At 44.1% G+C, this 27,307-nt stretch overlaps 4 protein-coding genes across 5 annotated transcripts; 1 reads left to right on the top strand and 3 right to left on the bottom strand.

The window, feature by feature from the left end:
- The first annotated feature begins 904 nt into the window (after positions 1–904).
- Positions 905–13,725, top strand: jph2 (junctophilin 2). Of its 2 annotated transcripts, XM_067240304.1 has the most exons (6): positions 905–1,755; positions 3,152–3,968; positions 9,130–9,248; positions 10,302–11,197; positions 11,347–11,443; positions 11,648–13,725. In XM_067240304.1, the coding sequence occupies exons 1-5, from the start codon at positions 1,377–1,379 to the stop codon at positions 11,425–11,427; spliced, it is 2,292 nt and encodes a 763-aa protein (XP_067096405.1). In that variant the 5' UTR covers positions 905–1,376; the 3' UTR covers positions 11,428–11,443; positions 11,648–13,725. The 2 variants fall into 2 exon arrangements, with proteins under 2 accessions (XP_067096405.1, XP_067096406.1); XM_067240305.1 differs by lacking the exons at positions 9,130–9,248; positions 10,302–11,197; positions 11,347–11,443; positions 11,648–13,725 and adding an exon at positions 5,290–5,403.
- An 843-nt stretch (positions 13,726–14,568) lies between these two features.
- On the bottom strand, positions 14,569–17,402 carry LOC136945657 (tubulin alpha-1C chain-like). Its single transcript, XM_067239618.1, has 4 exons — positions 17,339–17,402; positions 16,040–16,262; positions 15,781–15,929; positions 14,569–15,667 (listed from the first exon to the last, which is right to left on the bottom strand). The coding sequence occupies exons 1-4, from the start codon at positions 17,339–17,341 to the stop codon at positions 14,693–14,695; spliced, it is 1,350 nt and encodes a 449-aa protein (XP_067095719.1). The 5' UTR covers positions 17,342–17,402; the 3' UTR covers positions 14,569–14,692.
- Positions 17,403–17,691: 289 nt separating this feature from the next.
- LOC136945630 (tubulin alpha chain) lies at positions 17,692–20,898 on the bottom strand. The gene is made up of 4 exons (XM_067239575.1): positions 20,830–20,898; positions 19,343–19,565; positions 18,980–19,128; positions 17,692–18,866 (listed from the first exon to the last, which is right to left on the bottom strand). The coding sequence occupies exons 1-4, from the start codon at positions 20,830–20,832 to the stop codon at positions 17,886–17,888; spliced, it is 1,356 nt and encodes a 451-aa protein (XP_067095676.1). The 5' UTR covers positions 20,833–20,898; the 3' UTR covers positions 17,692–17,885.
- Positions 20,899–21,753: 855 nt separating this feature from the next.
- Positions 21,754–24,227, bottom strand: LOC136945613 (tubulin alpha-1A chain-like). Its single transcript, XM_067239538.1, has 4 exons — positions 24,153–24,227; positions 23,176–23,398; positions 22,917–23,065; positions 21,754–22,822 (listed from the first exon to the last, which is right to left on the bottom strand). The coding sequence occupies exons 1-4, from the start codon at positions 24,153–24,155 to the stop codon at positions 21,842–21,844; spliced, it is 1,356 nt and encodes a 451-aa protein (XP_067095639.1). The 5' UTR covers positions 24,156–24,227; the 3' UTR covers positions 21,754–21,841.
- Between the last annotated feature and the right edge of the window lie 3,080 nt (positions 24,228–27,307).

Genomic DNA, 27,307 nt, shown 5'->3' with positions numbered 1-27,307 from the left:
ATGTGTTGCCAAACACATCACGCAATACGCACAAACATGCGCCGTGGAACCCCCGAGTGATGGGAGGGTGAATTTCACAAGAAGGTCAAAGAGCTCTCTGTGAGGACAGCCAGGTGGATGAGATTGCTTGGTTTTAAAATATATAAATATATATTTCTTTACAATTGTAAGTACATCAGTGTTGACAAAAAGGCATTCGGGTGACAAAGAGGTGACGTATTGAATTTGTGTCACAAAATGAGGCAGACTGCTTAGCTTGATGGCAACGTGATCGACCTCCACCGTGCCCGACTGTGCCATTACCCTGTGCAACATCGTGCACATTTCACGTGAATTGGGGGCAAAAAGTGAGGTTTTCTGATTGCGGATAATGTCTACCAGATCGAAAAACCATTGCAATAACAAATCTCTGCCAGTAGAGGGTGCAACTGTATATGAGAGAACACACGAGTCACAGACCTGAGCCTCTGAAATTATTTCCAAGCCCTGAGCAGAATCTAAATATCAGTGTCGTTGAACAAATAATATAAAGATTAAAAAACAACAGCAGCTCTCTGCCCTTTCCCATGCAGTACCAAATATGAACCTATCCCTTACTCCAATTAGGCCAACGTGATCATCAGCCATTCTTTAATTATGACACTTTGTTTCAGCACATTGAACTGTGCAGATTTATTTAGGCGGTGTTGAAATAGAAGATACTGGATGCCATGGCCATCGTGTGCGCGTATAGCCTGCATGCACGCCCAACCCCGAAGAGGCAAGTGTTCTGGCATAGCTCCTTGCAGCAGAGTAGGGTAAGGATTGGGTTGTATTTTTGGAACAGTGTGTGTAGATCTGGTCGCCTTGTTAGGTCTGTTAAAGCATTTCCAACCGCACCAACAGTTTGGAGAAAGCGCCACAGTAAGGGGAGGCAGGGACAGGGGAAAGGGGCTTTTCTATGGCCACCTTAAAAGCCATGATCAAGCGCCCGGGCTTAATAGAAGATATCCTAAATTGTTTATCAAAATAATGAGAAAATATCTTAATCTTTGTAAAAGTAACTTGATCTGCACGGAGTCTGGAAGTCCATGACTCCGGATCCACGAGGGGGAATAATTTTACAAAAAAAGTAAAGCGCGCGCGTAATATGAAGTTGTTCTGGTAGGTGATTAAAACGATCAGTACTGGACATGATCCGAAATTACAAAAAACTACAGAGAAGAAAATCGGACCAATTTTAGAGTGAATTGGGGACATTTAAAAGTCTAAATTTAATGTCAGGTGAAGGTTATCTTGTCTGTGTATGGTCTGATTCTATTTTGACAAAGTTACAGGTAGGCCTAATTTGACTTCTTAACTTCTAGAGTGCATGTTTGGCTGCAGTTAAGGAAGGTATGAGTGGAGGTCGCTTTGAATTTGACGATGGAGGTGCTTACTGTGGTGGCTGGGAGGGTGGAAAGGCACATGGCCATGGGATCTGTACCGGACCGAAAGGACAGGGGGAGTTCTCCGGCTCTTGGAATTATGGGTTTGAAGTGGTTGGAGTCTACACCTGGCCCAGTGGAAACACCTTCGAAGGGTACTGGTCGCAGGGAAAGCGTCACGGGTTAGGCGTTGAAACTAAAGGACACTGGGTTTACAAAGGAGAATGGACTCACGGCTTCAAAGGGAGATATGGCACACGTTTGAGTATAGGTAGTGGCGCAAAGTATGAAGGAACATGGAATAACGGATTGCAAGATGGATACGGCACAGAGACGTATGCTGATGGAGGTGGGATATAGCTTCTTATTTAGCATGTGTCATGTGTGCTTGGTCTAATAATGCAATAACATGAGCGGAGTACTTGAAATGTACTTTTCGTGCTTAACATGTTTGATCACATGCGGGTTCTTTAAGGGGGATTGTGTGACTCTAGCAACCATGCATGGATCATGGAACCCAACTGTTGGCCAGATGGCCCATTGGTGCCTTGCCCATTGCCAAGACCTCTTGCCAAATCCAAGTGATACATGAAGACACATTTGGGGGAGTAAATAATAAAGTGTGTTAACAGGCTGCAAGGTGCTATAATGATGTTCTTCTAAAGCAAATAACCTGTTATTCTACAAAACTCATTATGTATAAACTGAATAGGCTTTTTTATTTATTTTTACCATTGACAGAATCGTATAAGGATATATGCATGTTTTCCTCGTGAACATTTAAATGACTAACACACACTGACCAGCATCGTAAACAGTAGTTTCAGAATCTGAACTTGTTTGTATTGCCATGTAAGTTTAAACAAACACAGCATTTCCTGTGGCCTTCAAGTTGCGATGTTGAAGAAAAAAAACATAACAGATCATGCCTGTGCCAATGTTGCCCTGGCTAGCTGACTCATCAGATTTAGGTCTAAGTGATGTGGAGCAGGGTGATGTGAAGCTGCCATGTGTCAGGATGTAAGAATAGCCCCGACTGTGTTCTCTTGGCCTCACGGCCCCCAATGGCGATGGCATCCACACACGTGGCTTGGTCTGTATGGAGGACTAGACCCCCTGATGAGTTTGAGCTATCAGAAATAACTTTACTGAGACTAGTCTCTCACACTAAGTACATTTACTGTAACACTAACACAGGGCATCAACCTCAACCTGTACTGTTACACCGCCCACATGCATCAACACAGAGTGGATACAATAGACAGCATTGAAGAGCACTCAGACTGGCTTATATTGATTTCACATAAATCGAGTGAAGTCAGCATTTCAGATTTCGACTTAATATCGAGTGCCAATGCTTTGTGTCTTTGAAAAGACAGGCCTATAACATGAATCCAACACACCATGCACAGACATGCAGTGAGATAAGGATGGTCCAACACACCATGCACAGACATGCAGTGAGAAAAGGATGGTCCAACACACCATGCACAGACATGCAGTGAGAAAAGGATGGTGATACAGCCTGGGTACTGTCAGCTTGTCAACAAGCTTCAACACACGAGGAGCTCAGATGAAGTTTGAATCTGCTCATGAAGTTTGAATCATGAAGTTTGAATCATGAAGTTTGAATCTTCTCATGAAGTTTGAATCTTTGAATCAGGCCTTTCTCAGACGAAGACAAAATGTCCCTGTTTACCATTGCTCCTGCTAATAGACATTGTGAACATCCTGTGTTTCCTCAGGCACCTTCCAGGGTCAGTTTACAGGTGGTATGCGACATGGATACGGGGTGCGTCAAAGTGTGCCCTATGGCATGGCGGCGGTGGTGCGCTCCCCTCTCCGCACCTCCCTGACCTCTCTCCGCAGCGAGCACAGCAACGGCACGCTGCTCCAGCAGGACGCGCCCGTCATCACCACCACCAACGCCTCCGGCCAGGAAACCCCCGTCTCCACCCCCACCCAGCTGGGGCCCTCCCGCGGGGGCTTCGCCCTCACGCTCCAGGTCGACCCAGAGGCCGTCAAGCCCAAGAAGAAAGGCCTGTTCCGCCGTGGCTCCCTGCTGGGCAAGCTGAAGAAGTCCGACTCCCGCACCTCCCTGTCCAGCCAGAAGAGCAAGATCAGCTTCCTGAGGACCGAGTCAGCCCTCAGCTCGGCGGCCAGCGATGCCAACTCCACCATCAGCCTGGGCGACGACAGCCTGGCCGGCGTGGAGGACTTCCCCCCCGTGGAGGCCGACATCGATGCCACCACCACCGAGGTCTACATGGGCGAGTGGAAGAACGACAAGCGCTCCGGCTATGGAATAAGCGAGCGGTCCAGCGGCCTCAAGTACGAGGGAGAGTGGCTGGACAACCAGCGCCACGGCTACGGCTGCACCACCTTTGCGGAGGGCGGGAAGGAGGAGGGGAAGTACATGAACAACATGCTGGTGAAGGCCATGAAGAAGAGGGTGATCCAGCTGAAGGGCACCAAGATCAAGCAGAAGGTGGAGCGCAGCGTGGAGGGAGCTCAGAGGGCGGCGGCCATTGCCAAACAGAAGGCAGAGATCGCTGCCTCCAGGTAAAAAAACAAAACAGGCTGGGTGACTACCCATGGTGTTGTTGTTACCTGTGTTGTGGTTGTTGCTATTTACTTTATTATTAATTTGACATTAAGATTGAATGTGATCAAGAAATACATCCAGTAAGGGCATCAGTATCTCTTTATATACTTAGAGGTGCATACACAGTGTACGGGAGGATACCTCTGGAGGGCACTGCATAAACAACAGAGCTGTTGTAAGGAGGGCGATGTTCAAGACAAGCTACATTGTAAGTTGGAAGCATGAGTTCTAGCTGCAGGTCAAGATGGACCGGTACCCACAACTCATTCTCAAGAGCTGGAGGTTGAACCCTTTAGAAGAGTTTACCTCATCACACACACACACACACACCTACTAACACAGACCAGTTAGAGGTGTGGCGTCTAGAATATGTTTACTGTTTTAGGGGTTAGAGCCTTTGATATATAGTTTGATGTCTTGAAGTTTTTTCACCCTTACCCTTTGGAATAGAATTCGTTCAACACAAGGCCATTCATTGACAACACAACAGTGACCATAAGCGTCATGAGCTGACCCTGCATGGACCTGCACATAAAGGGCAGAGCCTGCTATGTCACACAGACATGACTGTCAAGTTCAATGAGGAAAGCAATGCCATGGTATCAGTTTACCAAGCACCCCCTTGACCCAATGATGTGGGCCTTCTGAAAAAAAGTTATCTGTTGGCTTCCCTTAGGTTTTTACACATCAAAGGATTGTTCTATGAAAGTGTCCACTGGTGTTTACTACAACTTACAACATGAGAAAAGTAACCTAACAGCATTTGTAGAACTTTTGTGTTTCCTTTGGGATTTTACGAGATGTTGAAGCAAAGCAGTTGTTTGTTTTTCCTTTGCACTTGTCAGACCAATTTGTCAATGATCTACTCATATAGTGTATGACATGAAGTGTATGACGTTAAAATGTAATCTAGCATGCGGCCGAACATGGTCAAATTAGTTCCTAGCTTCGCTGGATGGTGTGTTGTTTGTTCCTTGTCCTTGTCCTTGTCCTTGCTTGACAAAACAGGGAACGGCGATGCTCTTTTCCGATGACACAGGTTTCCTGCTGTCCATGCACCCGCACCATACAAGGCAGGACCTGTATTATCTACTGTAAGCCTCTGCACCTGAAATAAGCTCAGTGTTTACAGCAGGCAAGCTCTCCCTGACAGACTGCAGATCCTGTCCCAGGCAGATGGAAATCTAAATATTTTACCTCAGCGACATGCAGCGTAATAAGAGTTATGGGCCAAACTGTTTTCCTTTGTGTAATAGTTAACCTCTATCATCTTCTCAGACAGGTCGGTCGGTGCCCAGACAAGGCCATGAATAGGCATGATTACTAACATCCAGGGGACTGTGCGGGATAGCGACTGGAAATAAACAGTTATCGACTTTACAAACAACTTTCTAATCATACTTGGGTGGTCTCAAACTGTAAACCCAAACTCATACAGATTCACCTTGATTGTCTCTCACCTTTTTAAGTGTGTAATTTACACAGTCAATACAGCGGGGGGGTGACAGACACATTTGTTTTAAAAAGCTGAATATCACAGATGATTCTGTCTCATTTCCTATTGAAAGTTCAGACCTTCAAAGGTTTTACACCTACAACACAATCAGATAGGTTTTCCCAATGAGGAGTGGTTATGTTTTTATGATAGAAGAAAGAGCACCACGTCTGGCCAACATTGTACTGTGTAGCCCCATGTGAACCAGGAAGATGGAGCTCTTTCCCCAGCCAAGACCCACTACAAACCACCATCCAGCCACCCAGTAATGGTGCCAACCAGTAGCTATAGCCATAGAGAGATTAGGTCAGGAGGTATAAATATATCAAGTTGCCTATTGAAGTTAGCTCGTCAGCTAGCCTATGTTGTGCTTTGACATTCAGTAGCTGTGCCTGGCTGGCTGGCGGGGGCTGGGAGCAGGCTCTGAGAGGGTCTGAAGAGAGACTGCTGAACGCTGCTCTGGGCGTTAATGACGCACAGGCAGACGGAGGCCCTGTGTCAGAAGGGAGGCCTGACTAAATAAGGGCAGGCACACTGTTGCTGCAGCACAATCACAGGCCAATGCAACAGCTGATTGAACCCTCTCTTCCCCCAACTTTCCTGCCCAGTCACAGACAAACAGCCACACACACAGCTGAGATACAACTCTGGGTGAGGGTTAGGCTTAGAGCCTTGTGTCACTGAATCCGGACTGTTAGCAGGGACGTTTCATGTTGGGAACAGTTTGTTGGAGTCTGACAGGGAGAACATCCAACACGTTTGAGCACAGCCAAAGGACAAGCAGCGCAGAGACACCGGGCAGTCTTGCGTCAGCAGGGGTGTCAAATGGTTCCATGGATATAAATATGACGGAGCTCATAAGAGAGAGTCTGGGGATGAGAGAGTAGCAGATACATGTACCACACCTAGCCTTAGTTGAGCGTCTACACTTACATACATGATTGCTGATACAGGCATTTTGTGCCGCTGCAACTAGTTTAATCGTTTGCAAAGAGAGGCGTTTGTGACGGAGGAGCCAGTCTATTCTTGCCTGTGTACTGTATGTACTGTAAACTATCGATACTCGTGAGGAAGTTGGGGTGACCCTGCGCCCCGGGTTCGATTCCAGCTTGAGCCATTTCTGCTTCTCTTCATCTCTCTCTCCCCTACATTTCCTGTCAATTTTCTATCTTTGTTTGAAAAAGGCCCAAAATACTGAACGCTGCAATATTTGCACACATAAAGACACAAATACACATGATACAGTAAATGTTTTTGTATAATATGAGAAAATATTTTGGATACTAAATAAAACATACAGTCTGTATACTGTATATATATACAGAGAGAGAGAGAGAGCGAGAGAGAGAGAGAGAGAGAGAGAGAGAGTGCTTGGGGGATCCCCTGAGCTGGAGTGGCATATTCCATGCTGACAGATCTCACTTCTCTTGAAGCCAATATGGAGTTATGCGCAATTCATGAGCAGCACACAGAAGTTAAAACTCAAAGCATAACCAGCTTTTTAGGGGTACACATTTTGATCTTGTGCATCTCTTAAATATGTTTTTTTATTGGAAACCACACCTCTTGTTTAAGCTGCCCCAGCCTCTAGGTTAGAGGGGGGGGGGTCCTTTAGGGAAGCCTGAAACCATACAGAGTATTCAGGTCACAGCTTCAGATATCACACTTTGTTAAACTAGTCTGTTTGAAGCGAGGCGATGAAAGGATGCCACTGAGGTGCACAAGTGCAGCATTCAACAGTGGCGTCATACCCACTGAAAATAAGTCAGCATCTAATACCACTTCAAATGTATTATCTGTTCACAACAGGACATCTCATGTATTACTCATCCCACTTACATGTCATAAGTGTCCATTTGATTGTGAGAAAAACAATATACGAGTTCACGCAAACTAGCTAGAGCACCACATCAAAACAATCACAGTGATTGTAATGTATGTTGGCTCTGGGGTATGTTCTCTGAGAGCTGCGATGGTGGAGGTAGTTAGTCTGCAAGAGATACCATCTGCCCTACGCCTCTCTCCACCCACACGCTGGCAACCGTTTATGGAACGTCTCCACACCACACAACACAACAGATCATGTTTTGGGTCCAGCAGCAGCCTTTTTCCATTAGTTCCAAAGATACTGTGTTTACGCTCCATGTGTTTGTGGGAACGAGGCTTATAGGAATTACAGTTCTGACACCATAGAATGGCACTTCTGTGTGTTGTGTGTGCAAGTTAGTGTCGCAGCCAAGACCACATTCCCGCTCGAAAGCATAATCTGTTAGTGTGCTAAACGGATGGGGAGATATTCACCACACACTTGTTAATGCATTATGCAAGTCTCATCTGATATTCTTAAGTAAATCACATCATTAAAACAAGCTAACCTGCAACCCATCAAGCCTCCAGTGCCGTTGTAATATCAAGAATTGAAACATTCTGTTGATACAATATGGAGTGAATGCAATGGGTTTTCCCATTTACGTTTCACAAATCAGCTGCTTTTGTAGATTTCAAGCTTCAGGCAATGAGATTTATTGAATCCACCTTTGATGTGGACGGAATTGGCCTTTTAACCATGTGTCAGCCAGTCTAGATATGAGCTCAGAGACAGTGTGAAGGAAGGCACAAGCCCCTGAAAGAGGGGGTGTTGTTGACTCGGTGGGGACAGGTGTAGGTCTACTAAATCTAGCAGGGAGCTTCAAGTGCCCCTAATTGTTCCAGGGGGAAGAGCCTACCCCTCAGAGTCTTCAAGTGGGCCAGAGCTATTTTGAGCCCAGTGTAACGTTACAGTATGTCAAGTATTCACAGAGTAATCACAATCAGTAATACTCCCAGCCCTCCAGAGATATCAACAGCATTGACTACTCCACACTGACTGTATTTAAATCACGCAAAAGATGCCCCACTCCGGAGAGATGACAATAATGTTAAGGGCTGTTGCCATTTGTCATACATGTTTAGATAGTTAAGAGTAACACATTTTGTACAATCACGTATTTATTGCCCTCTTCAAAGCAGACCCCATGTATTAACATTGTCTGAGCCAAGGTGTTAAAATCCTCATCAAGTCATATATTTCAGTTCCAACTCAGCAGCATAAAACCAAATGTCCCTTCTCTATTTCTGTTAATAATTAGAACCCATGTGACCGACCACACACACATGCCCCTCACATGGCTGGATTTTGTAAACAAGCCTTTGGTGATATTTTAGCAAGTCTCTCTGGTTAAAGCTTTATTATGTGGCTTCATACAGAGTCCAGTGTTTTCCTTCGGGTTAGGTTTGGTACGAGGGGGTTTAAGTGTTGTGAATGCTCTCATTTCTTTTACCATTGCTAATATGACAAAGTATATTTCCAAATAAAGAGGGTAGAATGTGAGTCACAGGGTGAGGAACATCCATTTTCCATTCATTCATTCATTGTCATTCATTTGTACTGCATGAACTGTCACCATCTGTGAAAGTGAGGTGTGAAGACTCCTTGTCACACACTCATTCATTTATGTGGAGCAGAATGTTCCCTTCAATATGAGATCCCCTGTACTTTCCAATATGACGTTGTAACCACAGACACAGTGCAGGATCAAACGTCTCATGACTGCTGAGTGAACCCTGGTTTTGTGTCTCTCCAGGACCTCCCATGCCAAGGCCAAGGCAGACGCAGCAGACCTGGCCTCCCAGGCCTCCAACAACGAGTCCAGCATCGCCAGGGTGGTGGCCCGAGAGCTCTCCCCCTCCTTCATCCAGCCAGGTACTCGTCTGAATCTTGAACTTGAACTGGAGTCATAGCGAGCGTGGCTGTCGTCCGTGCTGTGTTGCTGACCCTGGGTTGAGAGAGGTGCACCACAAGGATAGTGTCCTTTATGAGGATCTAAAAAAAGGACCTTCTCACTGGGGCTTCTGGAGCATATCAGTTTCCTTACGCATCCGTCCTGCACACACTGGCCTCTCAGCCTCCGGTGTGCCTCCGCATTTTTGTCTTCTCTTTTCTGAGCTGAGCTCCTCGAAGATTCAAATAGACACTCGCTGATAAAAGGTTGTCACCGCTGAGTGGCTGGCTGAGATGTGTGTGGCTAATGCTCCAAATGGACAAGGTCTTCAGTCACAGCACATTCCTCTGGGAAAGATCACTCATGCAAAGATGGCAGAGTGATAAACAGTCTTCTAGGATTTCACTCTGAAAGGGAAAAAAGGGTTGATGCAGAGAGTTTTAATTGGTTGATTATCTCATCCATTAATACCCTGTTCGAACAACCTCATTGGTTCTAACCTCATTACAACCAATTAGTCAACTATGAAACCAGAGGCATGTTGTAAATGAAGTGGGGATTTTTAGTTTTCGTAAGTGGCATTAAATTACATTCTTACTAACTTTTTAGAGGAAATGCAACAGTTTCTTTTTTATCAAGTAAGTAGATAATAATAAAATAACAGTTAAAATAATGTTTTGTGAATTCGGCCCCATGAATTAGACCTTACATCCAAGCTAGACTGCACTTCTCAACAACATCCTGTAGAAATCAGAGGGTAACCATTTCTACTTGGTCAGAGCAATTGGTTTGATGCAGAGCAGCAGAGTGGCCCATTTTTTGAAATGAGGGGACTGCTAGAGACAAAAATGAACCAAACCAATCTCTTTGTTTATCAAAGTAATCAGTTTAATGGAGAGCCTGAATTTTCAGGATGGCTTTCATTCATGTGTTTATCAAATGTCATTTATGATGACAGCAATACATTAGAAATTTCATGTCTGATAAACAGCCTGTAGATTGAGATCTTTCCAATCCGTGTGTGCCACCTGCAGGGCCAGAGTACATGAAGAAGAGAGCACTTCAGGAGATTGTGGAGGGCAATGAGAATGCAGAGACTATCATGCACGAGCCCCTCTTAGCAGAGGAGCCCCCGCCCACCCCCCCGGAGAGCCCTGTGATGCACGAGCTAGACAGCCTGATGCCTGTGTCCACGCCTGCCCGCACCCCCTCTCCCAGCCTGGGCATCAGCAAGGAGGAGCCCCACCTTCTCAGCCCCGGGAGCTGGAATGGAGACAAGGCCAGCAGCAAAGGTAGTGGTAGCCGAGGAAGTAGCCTGGCCAACAGCAGGCCCAGCAGCCGACCCACCACCCCTGCATCCATCCCCGTCCCTGCCCCTGCCCCCGCCCACCCTGAGGAGCGCGCCAGCGGCAGCCGCGGTCCCTCTCGCACCCCGAGCCGCCAAAGTAACGTGGCTGAACAGGGCTCCGACTTAGAGATTAAGCCGCTTCAGAAAATGGACACCGAGGTGAAGGTTCCAGAAGCTGCCCCAGCCTCTGCCCCAGCCTCTGTAAGGACCAGCCTCATCTGCTCAGATGAAGAAGAACCGCTACCCCCCTCCAAACCGTCCTCCAAAGCTGTTACCCCAGAGCCCAATGCGGGCGAGCTCAAGCAGAGAGCAGGCACGCGTGAGTCTCTCCACGAACGCCCGCCCTCTGCTCTCGAGAACAAGGTTGAGGAGCGAAAGCCTGTCAGCAAAGCTGAACCCAAGCCTTCGCCAAAACGAGAGCCCAGCCCGGCTCCAAAACCCACACTTGAACCCAAAGCAGTGTCCGCTCCCACCAAGCCAGCTGCCAAACCAGCACCAAAGGTGGAGCCTAAAGCCGAGGCAAGACTCAAAACTGTAATGAAGACCCCAAGTGAAATCATAGACTCTTTAGAAGATGACCAGGTAGGGTTGCATGAGCTCCCAAAATAGATAATATGTAGATAATATATGTAAAATGTCTCTACAGGTGCCAAGAAGACACATTCAACTATATAAACATCACTACATTTTCTCTGTTACCCTGTGCTAATGCGTGTATGTTTTTTCTCAAGGGGCCAAACACTGTTATGATCTGCATGGTTATACTACTGAACATCGGCCTGGCTATTCTCTTCGTTCATATCTTGTCATGAGACATTGGCGACCCAGGTAATGGTTGTTATTTCACTTAATCTACATAGGGTATCAAACCATAAGATACATGTTGCCAACAGTCTTAGTGTTCATTTGCAATCTAGTATCACAATGCGTTAATGTATGGCAATATATCCTTAATGTCCTTATCTCTATATGTGTCCATCAATTTGAATCATTTGTATTCATACTTGTTTTGTCTCCTGGGTGGGTACTCAGGTTACCGTCCTGCATTTGAGAGGGGTGTCCCATATTTTCAGCCAGGACCAGAGAGATCAGAGACTACCAAGACACCCAAGCCTTATATGGCCGCTTCCAGCTCTTCTGCAGGTTCTGTTGATGTAACCGTGTGAGATTTTTTGAAGCAAATGCTTTTACACAGGGTGGGCAGATCTGTACGCCGGATTGAAGGACAACCCATCTGCAGTCATTCTGATCATCTGAATTTCACAACTGATGTCTGTGGACATTGGGGGAGCCATACTGTTCTTCATCAGTGAGGACCCTCTACTGGAGACAGTGTAGCTCGCTATGCACCTAGGGCCTCTGAAGGATGAGTCACAGTCTGGGTCATTGTTTTGTAAAGGGCTGGAAACTCTTACTGGCCAAACTTGATGTGGCCTCACAACTAGTTAGCAGATGGACTGTTAATACTGTAGTAGACATTTGACTGATAGCTTGTCAGTAGGAGAGTACATGCTTGGGATATCTCAACCTAGACTTCTCCTTTTTGCCTTGAAATTAGGTAGTATAGATGAAGATGGTGGTGATGATGACGATAATGAGAATGGTTTGGGAGTAACAGACATTTCTATTGCCGGAGATCATGGTACAAAGCTAGCCTGTTTTCTTTTTGCAATAATGTCAATTTTCTTGTATGAAGTAGATTTATTTAAATATCCTTGGGCTTTTAGTAAGATAGGAATGTGCGTCGGCATTGGTGATGATGTGTCACACTAACCATCACAACAGTGGAATGCACTGGTACTGTCCATCTTAAGGATCTCCTCATTCACTCTTCTTCACAAGACATAGGTGTCACACTGGAGGATGTTTGTGTTCATGTTTATAGCAAATGTTTTGAGCAGGATGTTTAAAAGAAACATAAGTGCAAGTCAGTTTGTTGGTGGGATCTTTTCGAAACCATCATATTTTGATTTGTTAACTCCATTATGTAGAGACTTGAAGGGCCCATCTGAGTGTCTTCAGTCAGTCTTTGTAGTGTCTCTGTTGTGTATGAACACAATTGGCATCTACTGCTGTCTGTTTGTGAGCACATAATGAAAACACTTGATTGAGTGAATCAGATTGACAAAGAGATCTGTATGTTTTGCCTTGGAAGTGGATGATTGAAATGAGAACTTCAATACTTCAGTTCAAGGACATGGGTTGGGAGTGGATGTACATTGATGATTTCAGAGATGGTGCTGAATATATGGGATTATAGACAGTATATATGACTATGCAAAGGTTGTTAGGATAATGGATTAGTTTGAGAGTATTTTTGGTGTTAGGCTTTATGGTCTGTGAGATTCTCAATAGCATGGATACTATTGGATAAAAACAGGTTATGCTTCAATAAACCAAATAATCAGTTTTTTTCTCAACTTTTGTATGCATGTGATCACTTTGTGTGTGTGTTTTTTGTACCTTTTTGAAGTACACAGCTTTTCAAATCAATTAAAATACTCTGTTATAACATTATTTGTGAAAAACAATATCCAACTACACATACTTTATTTATTATCCTATAAAGTCAATTACCTCAAGTTTGGGTGATGGGGGAAAATGTAGTTTGATATAGTGGAACTCCAGGTCTTATACACATATCGACAGCACTCAGAATGTGCTTTTCTAAAACATGATTAGTATGTTTATTGTTCCTACATCCAAATGATTGTCTTCCGTTCTGCATAATAGGCTAATGAAGAATTCATGAACTCAATCTCTGTTGATGTGATATTATAGACAGAAGGAATGCCCTGCTCACCCCACTGGTGATGTATTCGATGCAGACACACCCTCACGTCAAAGAAGCTTTCCCACACAATAACAACGTGTTATCCCGAAAATGTAAAGTTAATCATTTTTGTAAACCATGGCTTGTACAAACAAATAATAAAATATTCAACATAGTTCCGGGTTGTTATGTACTATAAAGTAGTCATAACATGTCAGTTTCATTCCCAGTTAGAGGCCATTTTGTTTTGTCACTGGAGCCCATGAATTTTGGATGTCATTTCATGTGTAGGTTTAAATGACTAAATGTAAAACAATAAATTTATTTTACAACTCTGGTATGTGATTTGGCATTTTTAAATATACAAAACCATTTTGTAGTGTTATTACTGGAAGTATTTTTACTTTAACTATTCCATTTAATTAGATTAATTATGATGTATTCTAGATGTATTTTAATCTGCCATCTCTTTTGGTCTAGACCAGTAGCAAATGAACAATAACAGTATTTTTAAATCCCACCTGTCTGCCAGCTTGACAGATCTCCCCCATGACAGGCTATGAATACCAGGCCCTATTTTAGACTTGGGCTGTTAGACGGGCAACTCTCAAGCCGTCCACATTACAGCACTTCATGCAAAACTCATAGATTCAGAGTGAAACAAAAGCACAAAAGGCAAATACACCGTGAAAAAATGTGTGGTGTCATCATTAATACCACCTCACCTGGAATGCCAAACCACTCAATCAGATTGTGTGGAAAGAATGTCTCTAGTCTGAAACTCAGGAACATGCAGAAGTCTCTGGTGTGGTCCAGGTGCCCTCTGTGTGGTCAGTTTGTGCATTATTGAAACTACTGCGGGTAGGTATTCATCAATCAGTAGCCTGCAGGTTGTGATCTTGACAAGCTACTACTCATTACATGGACTGTGTTAACCTCTGAATCCAGGATAAAAGATCTTCATGTGTTACAGAATACTGCCCTCTAGCCACAAAACATGTCTCCACCAGTACGGAACCTCCTTCAGGACAAAAAGCACAACACCCAGAAGGGCCACGAGCCAATGTGCTAGTGCAAACATTAGAGGGCCTCCTACTACACAAGATAACAAACTGCAAAAACACTTCAGTTAGATTAAGTATAGTGTCACAAAGTACAGAAAAATGCAGACTTAGTTCATTCAACTTTATTTGATTTGATTATTTATTGCTGATTATTATTTTTGTCATTTAAATATTAGAGCAAAAATAGATGGAAAGAGTAAATGCTTTGGACTGTTATGGAGTTGAACACCCAATGTATTACTAGTATTCTTCTCCTTCCTCCTCTCCTTCCACGCTATCAGCCCCCACCTCCTCATAATCCTTCTCCAGAGCTGCCATGTCCTCTCTGGCCTCAGAGAACTCTCCCTCCTCCATGCCCTCACCCACATACCAGTGCACAAAGGCACGTTTAGCATACATCAGGTCAAACTTGTGGTCAAGCCGAGCCCAGGCCTCAGCAATAGCTGTGGTGTTGCTCAGCATGCACACAGCCCTCTGGACTTTGGCCAGGTCTCCACCAGGGACCACTGTGGGGGGCTGGTAGTTGATGCCGACCTTGAAACCAGTTGGGCACCAGTCAACAAACTGGATAGACCTTTTGGTCTTGATGGTGGCAATGGCAGCATTGACATCTTTGGGCACCACATCGCCACGGTACAGAAGGCAGCAGGCCATGTACTTTCCATGGCGAGGGTCACATTTAACCATCTGATTGGCAGGCTCAAAGCAGGCGTTGGTGATTTCAGAAACAGTTAATTGCTCGTGGTAAGCCTTCTCTGCTGAGATAACTGGAGCATAGGTGGCCAGAGGGAAATGAATACGGGGATAGGGCACCAAGTTGGTCTGGAACTCTGTCAGATCAACATTCAGGGCACCATCAAAACGAAGGGAAGCGGTGATGGAGGAAACTATTTGACTAATGAGCCTGTTGAGGTTGGTGTAGGAAGGACGCTCAATGTCAAGGTTCCTACGGCAGATATCAAAGATGGCCTCATTGTCCACCATGAAGGCACAGTCAGAGTGCTCCAGGGTGGTGTGGGTGGTCAGGATGGAGTTGTAGGGCTCCACCACAGCTGTGGACACCTGGGGAGCTGGGTAGATGGAGAACTCCAGCTTTGACTTCTTGCCGTAGTCAACAGACAGGCGCTCCATCAGCAGGGAGGTGAAACCAGAGCCAGTTCCACCTCCAAAGCTGTGGAAGACCAGGAAGCCCTGAAGGCCTGTGCACTGGTCAGCCTGAGGAGTGGGAACAACAGAAATCAAGACACAGTTTATTCAGATGATGATAATTATAGATTATTATTGTTATTATTATTATTATTATTATATTATCATTCAAAATAACCCACCAGTTTGCGGATCCTGTCCAGCACCAGGTCAATAATCTCCTTGCCAATGGTGTAGTGTCCACGGGCATAGTTGTTGGCCGCATCCTCCTTGCCAGTGATGAGCTGCTCAGGGTGGAACAGCTGGCGGTAGGTTCCAGAGCGCACCTCATCTGAGGAGAGAGAATGACAAGTTCATGTAGGGCAGTTAACACAAACCAAAAGTAGTTGTTATTTCAGTACACTTCTACTCTATGTATTTTGAAGCAGGGACACAACCTACCAATGACTGTGGGCTCTAGGTCCACAAACACAGCTCTGGGGACATGCTTCCCAGCTCCAGTCTCACTGAAGAAGGTGTTGAAGGAATCATCTTTTCCTCCAATGGCTTTGTCACTGGGCATCTGACCGTCTGGCTGAATCCCATGCTCCAGACAGTAGAGCTCCCAGCAGGCATTTCCAATCTGGACTCCAGCCTGGCCCACGTGGACTGAGATACACTCACGCTGAAGGAGGAAAGTGTAAATACTTTTTACGTATTATGACAAACCTGTTATGCATTAATATGTTGAACTGTCACTAGAGTGCAATCATTTTAACAAAACACACAGTATTATGTTATTATTATTATTGTATTATCTTTCTTGCAACATTTTGTGAACTCATGATAGTGTTTACAGTACATCTCTGATTGACCAGCATACTAGCACAGTGATTCGACTGTTCAAAGTGCCTATAGACTGTTCCAGTTTCTACATATTTTGAGAATGGAGGGAGGGGAGGGGGAATGAGAAAAGGGCTTTCATTGAAGCAGACATCAGCCTAAACCAGAACATCCTGACCATGTCACCTGACTTCAGCCTCAAGTCACACTATCTGAATACAAATGGACAGTGTTTTAAGCTCAGGAATATTTTACATACTGTACTGTATGTCATCTTTGTTTTCAATCGATCACATGACTACTGTGAAAATAATAAAAGTACAAACTGTTCTGCAGAAGGCATTTACACCTTGTGAATCAAAAGTCATTGTCTGATTAATAATTGCATACTTACATATTTGCAAACAAGTATCTATAACTTTATTTCAAGCAATTTTGAGACGAAATTGTGTTTTTAATTCAGAAACAAAAACCTCCAGGTTTGTGGATTTAAATTTTTATCTTACTTAATTTAAAGTACAGGCCCACAAGAGCACAGTGAGTTATGAGTGAAATTATCTCCCACATAGTGAATTCCTGAATAAATTCCTGGATCAAGCCAAATGGGAAGTGGGTGGCACAGACACATTTGGCATAATTAACCATTCTCACCCAGTTTTGAGTAGGCCTGAAATGAACACATTTTTCAGGTAAGTTTACAATTTGTATTAATCTTAAACATTATCCAAGCAATGTATAGTTACCACAAAAAAAATTACTGAGATGTAAATGTTTTCATTTCATAGGTTTATGTTAAAATAATGCAGTACCAGTAACCAGAACCGGCTGGTGCCCAAGGATGCCACCATGTTCTGTCCACCAAACCCAAACTTCTCCTGCTTTAAAAGTAGTGGTCAATCCTCTATGTTTTATACTCACCATTGTAAGTTGAAAGTCTTTGAGATGTGAAGAAGAAAAACATGAAGGGTATGACCACGCCAACTCTCACAGACAGACGTTTATGTGTCACTTTGCAAGAACTTACAGCACCAACTGTTGTTGGGTGGGTCAATTTATATCTCTGGGATTCTGTGGGGATGTGGAGCTGGAAGATCTGATAGGCTATGAAATGGTATGTTCCACATCCTATTGGCTAACACAGCAGTCAGTGTGACTATTCCTTCCATATGATTCGTTGAACAAAAACCTCATGCCTCATGCCAGGTGGCTGTACATCTCTTTAAAATCCTTTTGAATAACTGATTCCAAACAATATATTTAAGGAATCGAGTTTTTTATTAATACACCTCAAATAATACAAACTTTTCTTCACAATTAATGAAAAAGACAGATAGTGCCTGAAACAAAATTTAAGCAAACAAAAATGAGGTTGTGTAAAGAAGTACTTATACTTTTAGGATTTTGTGCTTGTAAGATACCTTAGGTAGACCTAAGATAAGAGCCAGGGGCATCCTAGCAGAAACACTTAGTACTCCTCTCCCTCCTCCTCCCCCTCACCCTCAATGGAGTCGACCCCCACCTCCTCATAATCCTTCTCCAGAGCTGCCATGTCCTCTCTGGCCTCAGAGAACTCTCCCTCCTCCATGCCCTCACCCACATACCAGTGCACAAAGGCACGTTTAGCATACATCAGGTCAAACTTGTGGTCAAGCCGAGCCCAGGCCTCAGCAATAGCTGTGGTGTTGCTCAGCATGCACACAGCCCTCTGGACCTTGGCCAGGTCTCCACCAGGGACCACTGTGGGGGGCTGGTAGTTGATGCCGACCTTGAAACCAGTTGGGCACCAGTCAACAAACTGGATAGACCTTTTGGTCTTGATGGTGGCAATGGCAGCATTGACATCTTTGGGCACCACATCGCCACGGTACAGAAGGCAGCAGGCCATGTACTTTCCATGGCGAGGGTCACATTTAACCATCTGATTGGCAGGCTCAAAGCAGGCGTTGGTGATTTCAGATACAGAGAGCTGCTCATGGTAAGCCTTCTCTGCTGAGATAACAGGAGCATAGGTGGCCAGAGGGAAATGGATACGGGGATAGGGCACCAAGTTGGTCTGGAACTCTGTCAGATCAACATTGAGGGCACCATCAAAACGAAGGGAAGCGGTGATGGAGGAAACTATTTGACTAATGAGCCTGTTGAGGTTGGTGTAGGTCGGACGCTCAATGTCGAGGTTCCTACGGCAGATATCATAGATGGCCTCATTGTCCACCATGAAGGCACAGTCAGAGTGCTCCAGGGTGGTGTGGGTGGTCAGGATGGAGTTGTAGGGCTCCACCACAGCTGTGGACACCTGGGGAGCTGGGTAGATGGAGAACTCCAGCTTTGACTTCTTGCCGTAGTCAACAGACAGGCGCTCCATCAGCAGGGAGGTGAAACCAGAGCCAGTTCCACCTCCAAAGCTGTGGAAGACCAGGAAGCCCTGAAGGCCTGTGCACTGGTCAGCCTGAGGAGTGGGAACAACAGAAATCAAGACACAGTTTATTCAGATGATGATAATTATAGATTATTATTGTTATTATTATTATTATTATTATATTATCATTCAAAATAACCCACCAGTTTGCGGATCCTGTCCAGCACCAGGTCAATAATCTCCTTGCCAATGGTGTAGTGTCCACGGGCATAGTTGTTGGCCGCATCCTCCTTGCCAGTGATGAGCTGCTCAGGGTGGAACAGCTGGCGGTAGGTTCCAGTGCGCACCTCATCTGAGGAGAGAGAATCACTTGAGATGTTTAGTTTAGACTTTAATTGAGTAATGTGGTGGTGTTTATTAAGCATGCAGTACTGTTACATTATGTGTACATGGATTTGTAATGGAGATTTAGATGTGACTCGGGTGTGGTCTTCATCTTCATCTTCATCTTGAGTTTAGACTCCAAAAACAATATATAATACTAAGAAAATAAATATGCAACTCACCAATGACTGTGGGCTCTAGGTCCACAAACACAGCTCTGGGGACATGCTTCCCAGCTCCAGTCTCACTGAAGAAGGTGTTGAAGGAATCATCTCCTCCTCCAATGGCTTTGTCACTGGGCATCTGTCCATCCGGCTGAATCCCATGCTCCAGACAGTAGAGCTCCCAGCAGGCATTGCCAATCTGGACTCCAGCCTGGCCCACGTGGATGGAGATACACTCACGCTGAAGGACAAAGAATACATATTTATTTATTTAGAACAGTCACATAATTTAATATTTCACAATGTATTTAAGACATTACTTAGGGTTATGCACTTCAGATTAACACACTCTATTTCAACTTTCAAGTCTGCTCTCTAGACTCAGTTATTCTCTTTGGCTATTAATATTCCTTAAGCATTGTGAACTGTTTTATCTTTTGATTACCGTACTTTACCTACATTGTTGCATGCATCGTTTTTCTGCAATAATTGTTTTGCCTTCTGTACAGCACTTTGGTCAGCCATGGTTGTATTTAAACGTGCACTATAAACAAATATTGATTGATTGATATAGACTGTTTGAAAAGAGAGTTCAATACTGAGGAAAATGGCTTTAAGTAAAGGACTTAAAGGGACAATAATGAGGGAATGAGTGACAGCAGATATAGTCTCTCGAGTTGCCACTATGATTTTATATTACAGATGTTCCTTTTTTCATATATTCAAAAATGTTAAATTTTGGCTGAAATTCATTCATTTTTAAGGAGTGGCCGCCCTTTTTGCTTTAGATGTATTGTGGGCTGCTCTGTGCCTGCGCATCAGTTAAAGGATTATCTAGGTCAGGACACTTCATGCTTCTGTCTCTTTAAACTGTAATGAGACCACAGCAACCAGATTTATCCTGCATTTGTTTTACAGTGCATGGAAATCTTCATAAAGTCACTGTTTATTAAAATATACTATTTTGCCTTGTACATTTTAGTCATTTTTCATCAGACAAAAATGTGAACAATTATGAGGATCTATCTTCAGGAACTGGAGGCCAGGCTACCTCTATTTTAATTAGGTGTCAATGAGTTAGGTGGCTTTACCCACGTTAAAGCAGTGAAATTGCGTGTTAAAAAACACTGCGTAGCCTTTGCATATTTATCAGAGAAATGGTGGCCCGGTGTGTTCAGCCTACTGTGATCGGATAATCTGAGTTAAACGGAATGCATAGAATTTTCGAGCAGTGGTAGGTTTTTGTCTGGCATTCATTTCATTGTGAAATACATATTTGTAATAATCCAAATGGAAGGAACATCAGTTGTCTGTGCCTTCTTGAAACTGTCGGGTAATTCTACGACCCAATTGAAGAAAATAAAGCTATTAAATCACATCTCTTTGTCAAGTAAAATAAGCCTAATACGAAATCAGATTAAGCCTTAAAAAACACAACATAATTTAAAGACAACAAGTGCAGAAAATAGTATGAGAATATTCATTTAAAATCTAATAACTCTTACCATGGTGGCTCCTTATTGAGATTATGATACAAATCGGGAGAATTCAACGAAGTGTCTGCGGTTGAGGTGTGCGTAGTCTGAAGATAATCCAGTGACGCCGTCGGAATACACCACCTTTTACAGGGGGTTGCCTGCAACGAGCTGCGCAGAAAACCAAACAAATGTTAATCTTTTTATAAGTAAGAAATATAAATATGTGTGTTTGGGTTTAACACAACATCCACCATTAGGCAACTGTTATTAATTTCCCCCCATAAAATGGACCACTTTGATAAAGATTCCTTAAAAATTATGTTACACACTGTCAGTGTAGACTAAACTATTGATAGCCTATCGCGTGCCAAAATCCGTGAAAATTGCAACCATGGCTTTATTGGGGGTACGAAATTAAATCTGGGATCCAGAAACTACTATTGATGCGACCATACTGCCCTGTCGGCATTTAGACCTGTATTTACAACGATTCATTGAGGGGAAGCTATTGTTCTTTCTCCATGGTTCACGTGCAGCATTCTTTTTTATGTTTAAACATCCATGGTGTATTATGTCTGGGTTTAGTTCCCTGATGCCACAAGGCTGTGGTTTACGAATTGGACAAGTATGCTGCTATAAAGCACTGTCCCTCTCCTTGTTATCCAACCTCAAATGTACAGACTGCTCTGCACAAATCATTATTCCTTCATGGTAAAAAGATGAATGAATAGGACCTGAGGACATTAATATGATAATTCTACAATCAAGTAAATGGTTCAATATTCCACTTCATTTATCAAAGCATGAAGAATATTCTAACCTCATAAGCACCATGGCCAACTATATTTTCCCTTAAATTGCATTATAGCATAAAATAACATATCTATACAGAAGACAATTTCACACACACATTTAATACACAGGAACTTTGTTTTATTTTTTCTAGACAGAAGTTGTTTGGTAGAATCAAATAGTTCTTGGTGGAATGTTTTTCTGACAATTTTCTGCTTCCTCTGGTAGTATCACCTAGAGAGGCTTTTCAATACTCTTCTCCCTCCTCCTCTCCCTCACCCTCAATGGAGTCGACCCCCACCTCCTCATAATCCTTCTCCAGAGCTGCCATGTCCTCTCTGGCCTCAGAGAACTCTCCCTCCTCCATGCCCTCACCCACATACCAGTGCACAAAGGCACGTTTAGCATACATCAGGTCAAACTTGTGGTCAAGCCGAGCCCAGGCCTCAGCAATAGCTGTGGTGTTGCTCAGCATGCACACAGCCCTCTGGACCTTGGCCAGGTCTCCACCAGGGACCACAGTGGGGGGCTGGTAGTTGATGCCGACCTTAAAACCAGTTGGGCACCAGTCAACAAACTGGATGGTGCGCTTGGTCTTGATGGTGGCAATGGCAGCATTGACATCTTTGGGCACCACATCGCCACGGTATAGAAGGCAGCAGGCCATGTACTTTCCATGGCGAGGGTCACATTTAACCATCTGATTGGCAGGCTCAAAGCAGGCGTTGGTGATTTCAGAAACAGAAAGCTGCTCGTGGTAAGCCTTTTCAGCTGAGATGACTGGAGCATAGGTGGCCAGAGGGAAATGGATACGGGGATAGGGCACCAAGTTGGTCTGGAACTCTGTCAGATCAACATTGAGGGCACCATCAAAACGAAGGGAAGCGGTGATGGAGGAAACTATTTGGCCAATAAGCCTGTTGAGGTTGGTGTAGGAAGGACGCTCAATGTCAAGGTTCCTACGGCAGATATCATAGATGGCCTCATTGTCCACCATGAAGGCACAGTCAGAGTGCTCCAGGGTGGTGTGGGTGGTCAGGATGGAGTTGTAGGGCTCCACCACAGCTGTGGACACCTGGGGAGCTGGGTAGATGGAGAACTCCAGCTTTGACTTCTTGCCGTAGTCAACAGACAGGCGCTCCATCAGCAGGGAGGTGAAACCAGAGCCAGTTCCACCTCCAAAGCTGTGGAAGACCAGGAAGCCCTGAAGGCCTGTGCACTGGTCAGCCTGAGGAGTGGGAACAACAGAAATCAAGACACAGTTTATTCAGATGATGATAATTATAGATTACTATTGATTTTAATAATTCAAAATAACCCACCAGTTTGCGAATCCTGTCCAGCACCAGGTCAATAATCTCCTTGCCAATGGTGTAGTGTCCACGGGCGTAGTTGTTGGCCGCATCCTCCTTGCCAGTGATGAGCTGCTCAGGGTGGAACAGCTGGCGGTAGGTTCCAGAGCGCACCTCATCTGAGGAGAGAGAATGACAAGTTCATGTAGGGCAGTTAGCACAAACCAAAAATAGTTGCTATTTCATTTCACTTCTATTCAATGTATTTTGAAGCAGGGACACAACCTACCAATGACTGTGGGCTCTAGGTCCACAAACACAGCTCTGGGGACATGCTTCCCAGCTCCAGTCTCACTGAAGAAGGTGTTGAAGGAATCATCTCCTCCTCCAAGGCTTTTGTCACTGGGCATCTGACCGTCTGGCTGAATCCCATGCTCCAGACAGTAGAGCTCCCAGCAGGCATTGCCAATCTGGACTCCAGCCTGGCCCACGTGGACTGAGATACACTCACGCTGAAGAAGAAGCATGTATGAGATTAGAATCAGAAGCCTCGATAAATAATATTTCATCTGCAGTTCAATCTAAAACTCCTTCATAAAAGTTTGGAATAAAGGCCTATGCTTTTTTTTCAAGAGTTTGACTTACATTTCTTGCTTTACAAACAAAATACTAATTGTGAGAGAGAGTTATTCTAATAACAAAGTATTCATTACTTACATACATTTTTAATGGCCCAAAATCATACTGGCATTGTCCTTAATGCTAATGGACTACGGATAGAGTTACTTTGGGCGTTGTTGCACTATTGGATTAAGTGAATGCACTGACAGCGCATCCAAATCCATTCAATTATCCTTGTAATGTAGTGGAACGACAATATGGAAGTTATCCTGAACTTTGATAGGTTTTAGTCTACAGGCGTAAACTGATTTAGCTAGTACGATGTCCGGAACCGGCATTATCATCCCATGCGCATGGTAATCTGCACAAAACTTCCTTTGTCAGTAGCCTACTGTCTCCAGGCGCGCCACATAGCCTACTGTATCCATCACAGGCGAATTTGAGTGTTCTCTGGTGACAAGCACGTTTTTGAGGCACCGATGCAGACCATTCCAATTCCAAATAATTATTTAACTTTTTCCCATAAATATGTTTTCTCGTGTTGTTAGAGGATTTAGAAAATGTGTTGTATTGTTTAGCGACCATATTTCGAATTCTAAGAAAAAGTTTTAAAAGTATAATTTTTATATGGAAGGATACTCTTACCATTTTCAATGAGTTAACTGCACTTGACCTTTGTAGATGCTCCTGGAAAGGGCGTCTTACAATTCGACTGCAATGAGGTCGATGTAAGAGGTAATACTCCTCATGGGTAAGTATCGCTCTATATATACTAGAGGTGCCCTGGCGCCCTCTCCTTCGCTTTCATTGGTCAAGTCTCCGTCAATCTGGTGCTTCAGAGCTCGCTACGATTTCTAATGGACACTGATCAGTAAGTGTATCCCCTAAACCCCTCCTCTCTACGGACCCCACCCGGCTTTCCAGTAATGTTTTATCATTATAGAAGCATTAATTGTGTGCACGTTTGTAGGTTGTAGAACAAGGAAGATATCGGGCAAACACTCAAAATATCGAGTGACACATTTTTGCAATGCATTAACATCCTCAAAGAATGTTCTGCATTAGAGCACTCCTAGAATAATGGAGCAATATACACACCCAATGGAAGCAATGATTCAGTGCATTGGACAAATAGATGTAACAGAAAACCTTCTCTGCATAACAAATCTATTCATCGACCAATGAATCTACCTGGATGTGTCTTACCTGATATTACTAGCTGCTTGAAACGTATATGTAACAGACACCCGTACACAGAGAGCACACCATGGGCTTCGAATTGTAACAGATGTGGAATGCTACTCTGAACGTCGTTAATGTTTCCCGCTGCAGGACGAGACAGGATGCAGAATTGAGTTGTTGTGTCCCAGCTATTATTTGCTAATTGTGTTTATTTGTTGTAGGAAGACTAGGGGTTTGAGGGCCACACAGCTTCTAAAAGAGACAGCAATTGATTTTACATTTCACCACAAAATAAAAACATTACAATGTTGAATTTGAACGTGTGATTTCTGTACAACCACAGTATTCCTCTATATATTATAATGGAGGTCAAACAGTTCAGGCCTAGATGGGGGAGATATGTAGGACAGGGACCAACAGACACCCAACCCCCCATGCCCTCCTCCCAGAATCCAACCGTTGCTAGGAGATGAATAACGGAGTTGCCGGGCTACTGGATAGTACCCACATAAACCGCCTTTATCTGTTAGTCACATGACCAAGCTTGAATAGCAGTTCTAACGGGTAGGGTACAGCTGCCCCAGTAGAAGTGTGTGTGTGGGGGGTGGGGAGGGGGGGGGGGGGCAGTAGGAGGTGTGGGGGCACCCCTGACCCATTCATTGATGATAAGTCCCTTATCTTAAGTACTTTTGTGCAGGATAATTATTTTTCTTCATGTTATTTGCCTATATGATGAAGTGACCAAGTGATGAGTTAAAATGTGATAAGTAGAAATTACCTGGGAATTCCTATGGTCTTAACTCATATCACAGATGATAAATCAAAGTCAAATAGACTCTAAGACTATTACATCCAACTCTCCATTGTATTCCCAGCATTATCGGACATATTATCATCTTGTATGGACAAAAGGAACTTATTGAATAGGATGGTTACACCCACTGTCAAACCCACATCAAAAAGACAGCCTGTGTATGTAGTGCAGTAAATATGCTTTTATTGGCCTACAAATAGTAAAGTGTAGTACTAGGCCTGATCATGTTTAGTTGCTAACAATGTATTGTACTCTTTAGCAACCCCCCAACTGTCCTTCTACTGTAGCTATGTTAGATAGTAGTCACTTTATTTATACAGAAATCTGTCTTTGAGGCATAAACAAAAATCTCTGTAGCCTATAAACGTGCACTGACAGACACCAGACACTTGGTATTCAACTTCATCGAGAGTCATACAGGAAGTCACACAGCACGGCGGAGGATTATTCCACAGAGGACCTCTCCCATTCCAGAACATTCTTCCACATAACTGTGTGTCTCTCTCTCCCTCTCTCTCATTATTTCTCTTCTCCCCCTCTCTCTCTCTCTCTCTCTCTCTCTCTCTCTCTCTCTCTCTCTCTCTCTCTCTCTCTCTCTCTCTCTCTCTCTCTCTCTCTTATTTCACTCTCTCTTTCATTCTCCCAGTGTATCTCTCTCTCTCTCTCTCTCTCTCTCTGTGTGTCTCTCCTCTCTGGGGCTTCAGCTGTTAGAAGCTCCTCCTTGCCTCACAGCTGCTCTGAAACTCCCTGTGGAACGCCTGGCATGGAGCCATGACTGCGTGGCTTCCTCCTCTACCCACATCACAAGCCCTTAGGAGAGGGGAACAGTGCTGCTGGGTATATTTGTAATACTTATAGCAAAAGATGGAAAGCTGGGCTTCCACTTGTACAACAGCACAACTACTGTACCAGTACAGTGTACTACTTGATACAGCACATGTTTTCAATGAGGATTCTACAGAGTCTTTATCTGGGCAGAGGATCCGTTTGGCTTAACTGAATAAACCCTTGTAAACCTCTATTCAAATTGTAAATGGTCAGATTCCTGTATACAGGATAGCTGCATAAGGCTGTAACCCTAGAGACCAGACTGGGAACAAGAATGTGGGCAGCAGCTTACAGGCTCAGGCTCTGTTACAAAGCTTTTGTTCAGCATTGAAACATACTGTACCACTCTTATCAAAGCCTTAAAGGGCAATGGCATTGAAGGATACCAGGCTTTTTCAGTTCAGAGTGGTGTTGGCTTCTTGAAAAATGCTAAGCTAACACACACAAACACAGAGGCAAGCCCCTCCAGCAACAGTAAGACACAGAAACCATGTGATGTGTCCAGAAGGATTACATCACTGCAGAGAATCTAGGACAAAGAGGGTGGAGCGCTGGGCAGATGGATGGCAGGCAGGCATCAGCAACATGGAGGGCTGGCCATACACTAGTCATGGTGGGATAGCATTTTATGCACTGCAAGCAAACAACCATCTTGTTTTGGTGAAGTTTCAGTTATTTTGAGTGATGTGCGAGCAAATGAGGGGGGGGGGGTACAGTTTTGGTTATAGCTCTGTCAATAAGGTTGACAATGCAGTTCAGGCCTGGAATTTGGAGCATATCGACCTTGATTATTGAGTGGACATTGAGCTTTAGCGTTATGTCCTATGCTAAATCTGTCACTCCTTTTTTTAAGGGAACAAAGGAATGGGTGTTGTCTGAGACGAACATACTCAAGCCTTTCCAGAATAAAAAAAATCGGAAATGGAATGGAATAAGCATAAAAAACAATGCATCAAAGACCACGTGATGTGTTATA

The sequence above is a fragment of the Osmerus mordax genome, chromosome 7, assembly GCF_038355195.1.
Source record: "Osmerus mordax isolate fOsmMor3 chromosome 7, fOsmMor3.pri, whole genome shotgun sequence".
NCBI classification, from domain to species: domain Eukaryota; kingdom Metazoa; phylum Chordata; class Actinopteri; order Osmeriformes; family Osmeridae; genus Osmerus; species Osmerus mordax.
Note: the sequence above shows the minus strand (reverse complement) of the source record. Positions and strands in the feature narration are given on the sequence as shown.

What these genes read in the sequence shown, in the direction of transcription:
- jph2 (XM_067240304.1), top strand. Translation starts at nt 1,377, where the DNA reads ATGAGTGGAGGTCGCTTTGAATTTGACGATGGAGGTGCTTACTGTGGT. An exon ending in AGAGACGTATGCTGATGGAG is followed by an intron (nt 1,756 to 3,151) that starts GTGGGATATAGC and finishes GTGTTTCCTCAG; the next exon opens with GCACCTTCCAGGGTCAGTTT. An exon ending in GCAGAGATCGCTGCCTCCAG is followed by an intron (nt 3,969 to 9,129) that starts GTAAAAAAACAA and finishes GTGTCTCTCCAG; the next exon opens with GACCTCCCATGCCAAGGCCA.
- LOC136945657 (XM_067239618.1), bottom strand. An exon ending in CCTAGAGCCCACAGTCATTG is followed by an intron (nt 15,930 to 16,039) that starts GTAGGTTGTGTC and finishes CTCTCTCCTCAG; the next exon opens with ATGAGGTGCGCTCTGGAACC. An exon ending in TGGACAGGATCCGCAAACTG is followed by an intron (nt 15,668 to 15,780) that starts GTGGGTTATTTT and finishes CCCACTCCTCAG; the next exon opens with GCTGACCAGTGCACAGGCCT.
- LOC136945630 (XM_067239575.1), bottom strand. An exon ending in CCTAGAGCCCACAGTCATTG is followed by an intron (nt 19,129 to 19,342) that starts GTGAGTTGCATA and finishes CTCTCTCCTCAG; the next exon opens with ATGAGGTGCGCACTGGAACC. An exon ending in TGGACAGGATCCGCAAACTG is followed by an intron (nt 18,867 to 18,979) that starts GTGGGTTATTTT and finishes CCCACTCCTCAG; the next exon opens with GCTGACCAGTGCACAGGCCT.
- LOC136945613 (XM_067239538.1), bottom strand. An exon ending in CCTAGAGCCCACAGTCATTG is followed by an intron (nt 23,066 to 23,175) that starts GTAGGTTGTGTC and finishes CTCTCTCCTCAG; the next exon opens with ATGAGGTGCGCTCTGGAACC. An exon ending in TGGACAGGATTCGCAAACTG is followed by an intron (nt 22,823 to 22,916) that starts GTGGGTTATTTT and finishes CCCACTCCTCAG; the next exon opens with GCTGACCAGTGCACAGGCCT.